The 9,048-nt window shown below is 34.6% G+C and overlaps 1 protein-coding gene across 1 annotated transcript; it reads right to left on the reverse strand.

The window, feature by feature from the left end:
• Window positions 523–2,719, reverse strand: LOC109225939. The gene is made up of 5 exons (XM_019390747.1): window positions 2,578–2,719; window positions 1,750–2,019; window positions 1,538–1,666; window positions 1,306–1,453; window positions 523–1,159 (listed from the first exon to the last, which is right to left on the reverse strand). The coding sequence occupies exons 1-5, from the start codon at window positions 2,717–2,719 to the stop codon at window positions 523–525; spliced, it is 1,326 nt and encodes a 441-aa protein (XP_019246292.1).

Below are 9,048 nucleotides of genomic sequence, written 5' to 3' on the forward strand. Positions count from 1 at the left end.
TATATATGTAATTCAAAAATGATAACTATAAGAACAAACAACAATTAGATGGTCAATAGAATTGAAAAGAAAAACATATTTAAGTGAATTAGATCGTTAATAGTGTAGTCTAAAAGACAATAGTAGAAAGCAACTTCTGTTAACTTGGCTCTGCATCTTGTTGGTGAAACATATTATACTTACATCACCAAATTCTTTTCGCCCCTGCCAAAACAACGGTGAATGATGAGTTAAAACTTATAGTCATCTCTCTTTATATTTATTGGAAAAGCAAATTGTGAATATCTGATGATTCCACATCTCTAGCATTTAGGACCTACATTTCATAAATTCCGATGATACACCATCTCTAGCTTCATCTCAAACTAAATTACGGAAAACTTCTTTATACACCACATTTCTAGCTTCATTCGTTATTTGACCATCATCATCATAAACTAAAATCTTCAACCATTTTCTACTTGTCACGCGTGAAAGAGCAACATACAGTTGTCCTTGAGTAAATACTGGCTTCTTAAAAAATTACTCCACGTGAGACAATGACTGGCCTTGACTTTTAATAATTGTCATGGCAAAAGATACAACAATTGGAAATTGTCTTCGCTGTAAGTTAAAAGGTATTCTTGCATCTGATGGTGTCAATGTCATTCTCGGGATAAACACTTTTTGTCCAGCCATATTACCAGATAAAACCTTGGCTTCAATAATCCGATTTTCAAGTCTTGTGATGATCAACCTCGTGCCATTACACAATCCTGATGACCGGTCTATATTTCTCAGCAACATCACAAGAACACCAACCTTCAAAGTATTAGAGTGATTTGGAATTACAGAACATTTAATACTATTTAGGAATTCCGGTGTATGTACGTGCTCCAAAGCTGAAAAAGAATGGTCAGACATACAAACGGTATCAGAACTCAAATATGTCTTCTCAGGACTATGATTGAGTGAAACCATATATTCATTGATTGATTCCTCCATATCAAGAATCAGAGCAAGAATTTCTCTTTGTTGGAGGTAATCTATGCCACTGGAATGGCTAAAGAAATCTGGATATGTACTTTCAACAATTGCTGATATTGGATCATCACAATTACTTATGAGAAGATCATCGGGGATTTGGACCTTCTCAATGCCATCAATGGAACTCCCAATCCTTCCATCACCGATTGCCAAAATTTATTCAGAAAAATTTCTTAACTCATCCAACTGTGCATCTAACTGATCTCTTTGCAACCTCATATTATTTGTTAGATTTAAGACTTCACAGTGGGTCCACAAATACGAAGAATTAAGAGTCACGTTAACAATATCTTGCATAGATCCTTTTGCAATAACAAGCAAAATATGTCTGAAGTCGCCACCAAGAATAACTGTTTTACCTCCAAAAGGTTTATCAGCACTGGATGTGTCTTTAAATCTAAGATATCTCTAAGAGTTTGATCAAGAGCTTCAAAACAATATTTATGCATCATCAGTGACTCATCCCAAATAATAAACTTTTCCTTTATAATCAAATTTTCTAGAGGACTACCTTGCTTTATATTGCATGTTGAATCTTCAGTTGGATTGAGAGGAATTGCAAATCTCGAATGAGTTGTTCTACCACCTGGTAACAAAAGAGATGCAATGCCACTTGATGCAATAGTTAACACAATGTCCCCTGTAGATCGTATGCCAGAAGACAACGTTTTCCGAATAAAAGTCTTGCAGTTCCCCCGTAACCATACAAAAAGAAGAATCCACCTTTGGCTTCATTCACTGCCCTCATAATTTTGTCGTAAGCCGACTTTTGTTCAGCTGTCAAATTCATTAATAATTGTTGATGTTCCTCTAACAGAGAACGACGATTATAACACAATTCATCATGGATTAATCTATTGCTATGGTCAACTTCTTCCTCATTGTAAAGAGGTCCTGGCATTGTTGGAAAATCCTGAAAACTTCTTCCACAACTTTTCAAAACTTTTTCCAACTTCTGCAAACAACGATTTTTCAATTCATCATCTGTTAGCTCTGCCTTTGAAAGAACAAAAAGAATTATTGAATTTAAATAACGATAATATAAAAGATATTACATGATTAAACAAATAAGGTATATTTTATTTAACAAATATAGTTAGGTTAGTTTCTTTTAATTATGATTTACACAACAAAGAGCTTATGAATGTTATATCCCGCGACTCCTTATTATCTTAGAAATAAAGGTCATAAATTAAAGAATATCAATAATAAATAACTAAGTAAAGAAATCAAGTAGAAAGAGTTAGAATCTGTGTTTATATAAAAATAAAATTTGCAGATTTTATTTTAAATTTTGTGCAAAATTTAGTCCCTGAGTTATTAAAGACTATTTGTTAACCCTTTATATATACTTGGAGCTAGACTGGTTATATCCTCATATGTACACTCAAATTTCCAAACATGATATATAAGTATGTATTTTTTTGTCCACTTATCCTCTTTATAACTATATTTAGCTATTATGCTACAAATAACTACTTTATTGATTTTTCGCATATTTACACTGAAACATTATTTGATAACTTGAAAATAGAAAGTCTATATTTATACCTGGATTAGTCAACAACACTCTTTCTTCATGGAGGATATCTTCTGATAATAATTGCCATGTTGATTGCCAAACATATTCTGGCCGAGTCATCAAATTGGATAACAGAAATATAGCAAATAATTGCCTAAGGTATGATGGCATTCCCCAGTTACTTGCTTCCTTTATGGTTATCCACATACTCTTTATCATCATCCAATAACCCAAGTGCATAACCTGCATCTCTAAAAGTGAGATGGTTATGATTGTTGATTCTTTTAAGATCGTCATAGGATTTTAGACCTTTAATGACATTCAACAACAATCTGAGATAATATAATTCACCAGTTCCAGGCGGAACAAAGAAAATTCTTCCAATGAAAAATAAAGAAGTTCTTCTTTTCTCCCATCTTTTCAATTGTTTCTTCCAAACAAATTTAAGAGGGAATTCTGCATAAGTCAATTCTCTTGCTTCTGGCAATGTTTTATTTGTCTCAAACCAGCTTAAAAATATTGATTCCTTTACAATTGGTGTATTTGCAACATTATCGATTGGATCATCATCAGAGAATATAACATTTTGTTCATTTGGAAGATGAAATGATAGTCTTTCCACAGGAGGTTCTCCATGGTGAATTGGAAATTTGAATATCCTCCAAGCAGCTTCACATGGTGATATGTATCGGCAATCGTAATACATATTTATTTCATCAATATTTGATGAATCTTCCTCTTGCACACTCTGAGAAAAAGTAGCGGTAACACGATCATTTCCTTTGTTAATATACTAAAATAAGTACTTAATGAATCTTGACTGATTGCACCATTCTACATTAAAATGAGCACCATACTTAAGTAATAAGAACCGATTGTGAGGCACCGCATACCTACTATCAAAGTCAATACCATCCTTTTTGATAGTTCTACCATTATCCCTTCGTCTATAAACAGGATAACCCTCTTCATCAATTGGTGTTGACTCAACAAACCTTTTTGGAAAATGCTTGGTACATCTTTTGCTCTACATGCAAGGAGAAGATTTTCTTGCAAAACCACACGGGACTGCATCATAAAACTATGCACGACCTTATAATAAACAGGATCGGCCAATTCATCTGGTATTTTGGCAGAAATGATTCGATCAATATCTACAGCAGTTGGACATTTATCATGCTCGTGAAGAAAAAGCAAGATGTGAGCATGAGGCAACCCTCGTTTTTGGAACTCAACTGTATAAATCGCTGCACCAAAAAGAATTTATTACACTTCATAAATATAATTGAAATATTCATTTTAAAACCTATTATCCTATGTAACATAAAAGGTAATTATTATTTTTTAGAAGTTGACTATGGCAATATACCTGCTTTTTTAAAAATCTGATTGTCGCGTAAGTCCTTTATCAAACGGTCCAATTTGATTTTGAATACCCTAATTAAAATGTCTGGACGATCCTCAGGATTTAAGCCCCTACTCTCTAAAAATCTACGAATCTCAGGCCACTTTGGATTGCAAGTAATGGTGATGAAAAGATCAGGGTACCCAGCCCATTTGCATATTGCCATAGCATCTTAATAGTTGTGAATCATGTATCGTGCATCCCCTGTGAAGCTGGATGGTAGAATTATCTTTTTTCCTTGAGAAGAAGGATTAATTTCTCCTTGCAAAACAGTGTCTCGTAAGCTTTTATACATGTGACATCTTTTTGATTGAGCATAATATACCTTAATCGAGAAGATTCGATCATTGTATATACATCAACCAAGAATTGCTGAAATAATCTTCTAGAAGACAAAATCGTCGGAACTTCATTCTTCCTTTCTTGAATTATATAAGAAAAATACTCCCGCATGCAAACACATTTCCTTCCTCCAGTTGATTCATCATCTCCGTCGAAAGGAATGTCCTCTCTGTATCCATCTTCACCATATGAAAATAGTAAAGGATATTGTAACCCTAAATGTTCAGCATTTAATTCATTTATCCTTTGTAGTTGTCCGGGTTAGGTTTCGATAATGATGTCCCTATCACATCTAGATAGTTCAAAATCTCCCACCACCAAAGCAGCTACCTCTGAAATCGTAGGCAAGTTGTATCTTCTTCCATCGGTGCTCCTTTTTCTTATCAATCTGAGTCTAACATTCGAGCTTCTATCTTCTTGAAATCTTTTTCTTACCATTCTAAATGTCTTTGCCAAAACATTGTTGCCATTAAGCATTTTCTTCAGATCATTAACAATCTCAGCATGAAGTTTGTCCATGGTTTGGCCACGACTGCACAGAAATATATATATATATGAAATTATTATATATTGTATTTTCATGCAAAATATATTTACGTGTTATAATTCATTTATGGTAGAATTCAAACCTCGCAGCATGAATTCTATTTTGTACTTCATTTTCTGTATCATAAATATATAATTGTGCAAATGATCTAAATTCAGGGTTCATATTGTCTTCAAGAAAAAGAAAAATAAAATCATTCTTGTTGGCTATAGGTCATGTATTGATCATATGAGAGAAATAACTGCACTTTGTGTCTTTCTTATAATAAGTAAGAGGAGTTATTCAGTATTTGTGCTGGTGGCCGGAAGTAGCATAAATCTTATAAAACCATTATGGGAAAAAATAAAAATAGCAGATTTTTTTTTTTTTTTTTTGTTAAAATAAGATGCAAATGTGCCGTATATTTGAAGTACAAGAGTAATTATTATTTTTTCAATATCTTAGTCTTAGCGATAATTATCACTATCATGCGAAAAAAGGTTTAGAACGAAAAAGGTCAAATATATAAAGCATAAAATGGCAAAAATGATGACTCTTGAGATTTTTTTAATTGAATATATATTGTAAGTTGTTATAACTCTTATATCACGGGCACATTTTTGTACTTTGGTGCATGAATGTCAAGATTTTATTCTTTAAAAAAGTGTTTTTATTATCTTGTCTCCACCTTTATAAGACGTGCCAGCAGTGACATCACAAATAAGTGTATACTAATTTTCAAATGAAATCTCATAAAAGTTTGCTATCTTTTTATCCAAAAAGTCTTATACGTAAGCTTACTTTGTTGAACTAAATATAGTGTCGGCAAAAGTTCAGATTTGCACAATCTGGAAAATAGTGTATGTGCTTTCTTACTATTCTATAGTCTTACATAGTGCTTTACATGGGATATTTTAGTACACAATCAAGTCAAAAATTGATAATTGCCCGTTGACCTAAACCTAATTTCGTTTTTTCCCCCTCTTGAGGCCCTCACATAAACTACTTCCTTAATGTCACTGATTTTACTGCACTCAAACCTCTCTAGAACAATCTTATTTGTTTTGAATTTTTTTTGACTGCCGAAAACATATATTATAACTTAACATGAAAATTAGTTCCAAAGAAATTTGGTCATTATAGTAAATGTTGTTACAGAGGATGACTGTCATAGTGAAGTCGAACTGTACTTTAAATCTTTTATTAAAATTTAGTGTATCAAGCCCAACTATACCTTATAAAAAGGACTAAGCGGTCGCTGCAAATATAATATCCGGTCTAAGAGTTCAGTGTCGAATCCCACGGAGAATTAAGGTTTAGCTACAACTATTTATTATCACTAAGAAGACAAACTCGAACTATTCCTAAGTTATAAACATTAAGATTCATATGTCTAACTAATTAACAAACAAATTAAAGTAGTAGATTAATAAGAGATACTAAGGGTTGGAGACAAGAATAAGGAGGTCTAGAGTTATGATTTCCCAATTGTTGGAATCCTCTTCCCGCTATGTCTTCTATCGCCTAAGTATTCTCTACTGATCAAGAGTACTTTGGTTGTCGTAATTCTCTCTTGAGAAACTACCACAATTTACTAGATGTATTCTCTCGAATTACATTAGCTGGCACTAATTCACCGCTCACTACGATCGCACCATGGTTTCGTTATCTCTAATCCCGCCTTTAAACCCTCCGTATTGATCTCTCACATACGTCAGGAGTGATGTTGTTCAACAACTACCTAAATATGTACTCTCTCTCGAGCAGTACACACTAAATAGGCATAGTCAATTGATGGCCATTCAATCAACAACAACAAACACGTAGTTGAACAAGTAGATAAATCCAACGGCTCAATTATATAAAAATATAACAAAAATTTATCCTCCAAAAGGTTCCATCAAACCCTAGATGAGAAAGTTTAGCTACTCATAACCATATATAATAATTGAAAGCATTAAAATACAGATTAAGGAAAAACGGAAGAGAAAACTCTTGTGATTCGATGTTTCCTAGTGTTTCCGTAGCCTTTTTCCTCTCCAATAATGTCTAACCCCTAAGAAATAGGTTTAGAACCCCTTTTATACATGTTGGGGGAGTTTAGGGTCGAAACTACCAAGTCCTAGCCGAATTAGGACGAAATACGTCCTTGGCCGTCTCGCTTGGCACCTGGCGCCAACCTGGACACCGAAATGTTTCCACTTCTGTGCTCTTTTGCCCTTGGCGTTTGGTTGGTGCCTGGCGCAAACTTGGGCACCAAAGTCATACTCACTCCAAATTATTCTCTTTTTACTTCACTTTGTATGAAAGCTTGCCAAATCACTTCAAATTCACTCTTATACATATAAACACCATTATTAAGCTCGAGTCACAAATATTCACACCAAAGTTAACAAGATCGAGGTATAATGCAAGGCAAATTACATGCAAAAACATGAATTTTTAGCCTAACATCACCACCCCACACTTAAGCTCTTGCTCGTCCTCGAGCAACCTAAAACCTTTCTAACCAAACAATGCACGCACGTTATCATACAATGGAGGAACTTTTGGCAATTCAACACACTACACTTATGACCATAGTTGATACCGACAATTAAGCCCTTGCATAGGCATTCATACCTTTCCCAACTTTCACATGCCAAAATGTTAGTGACCAATTAAAAACACTCAAACAACCTGCCCATAACCACCCAACCTCAAAGACCGACTCGTCGCCAATAAGCAACTCTCAACTCGTGCACTCACCGAACAAGAGATGTTTAATAGTCACCTATCCGTCATGGAGTCATGTTCCTCACCAAAGAATAAGAGGGTATTTCGTCCACACATTCGAATATAATTTAAGGACATCACATATATGAACAAAGAACCACTCACTCTCACAAAGAAATTCGTGTGCATTCCGTGGTTGTACCATAGGCTTGCTTGTAGTGTATATCTCCACTAATCTAAACTCGCAAAGTCTAAGATCAATTAGGTCTTTAGGGGTTGTAATATAGGCTAAGGAACGGGTAGGATATATTTTGGGTGTAGTGACTCACCCTCCTAATCACTTTAATACACTTCACTTAACTTTCCAATACACACTTTTCATGACCAATTCAAGCAATTCCACGAAACCATATACAATCTGACCCTTTTTCTTTAAGCACAACTCTGAATTAACTAGCCCGGATCACGATGAATAGGAGGTTTATTTTCTATATATATATATTTCAACACTCTCCCTAAATTTAGGTTGCCCGACTAATGATCTTTCAAATATACGTGCACCTTTTTGGCTTTTTTTATGGTTCCACTCAAAAGCTACCCAACTCTCATCTTACTCTTCTAGCGACTTACGTACTTTCGGAGGTAAAGGTTCAATAAAATTTTTTACTTAAAGAATAAAATGGGACTCGGCTAGTAATGTGGGTGCCAAAGAAAAAGCTTATAGGCTCAAATGGGCTATCTAAGGATAATCTCTATTTATGGTGGCATAATAGCTCAATGGACAATAAAAAAAATGCCTACATCATCTCCTAGACTTACAAAGCTTACTTATTTCACTTCGACTAATACACAGGGCAAGTTTTAGACAAACACAAGATAGCACAGAATGTAATCAACATCTCAATCACACAATGCACATGACCCCAATCAGTACGATTTTATTCCAACTCTCAAGTTTAGGCAAGTAATTACAAAGTCAAGAAGTATTAAGCAATAAAGTACTACATGAACAATGAGTCAGGTAATTGAGAGAAAATGTCACAGACATGGGATTTAATCTTTCATGGCATCATTTTTCATTAAAACATGTTAGGAAGGTAATTTGCATGCTACGGCTGTAACGACCCGACCAATCGTTTTGAGCATTTGCACTTCGCTCGCTATTTCTCGGGGATGAGTAGCTCCGTGTGATGCTTTATGACTTATGTGAATCATCGGATTTGGTTTCCAGGTTATTCGGAACTGATTTGGAAGAATAATTCTCAGCTAGAAGCTTTAAATTTGGAAGGTTTGACCAAGTTTGACTTTTTAGTATATGACCTCGGATTGGATTTCCGATGGTTCTATTTGCTCCGTCGGGTGATTTTGGACTTAGGAGCGCGTCCGCTTGTGATTTGGAGATCCGTAGTAGAGTTTGTCTTGAAATGGTGAAAGTTGGAATTTTTGAAAGTTTGATCGAAGTGAAATTTTTGATATCGGGGTTGAATTCTGATTCCGGAAGTTAGAGTAGGT

Source organism: Nicotiana attenuata, chromosome 5 (genome assembly GCF_001879085.1).
Source record: "Nicotiana attenuata strain UT chromosome 5, NIATTr2, whole genome shotgun sequence".
Classification (NCBI taxonomy): domain Eukaryota; kingdom Viridiplantae; phylum Streptophyta; class Magnoliopsida; order Solanales; family Solanaceae; genus Nicotiana; species Nicotiana attenuata.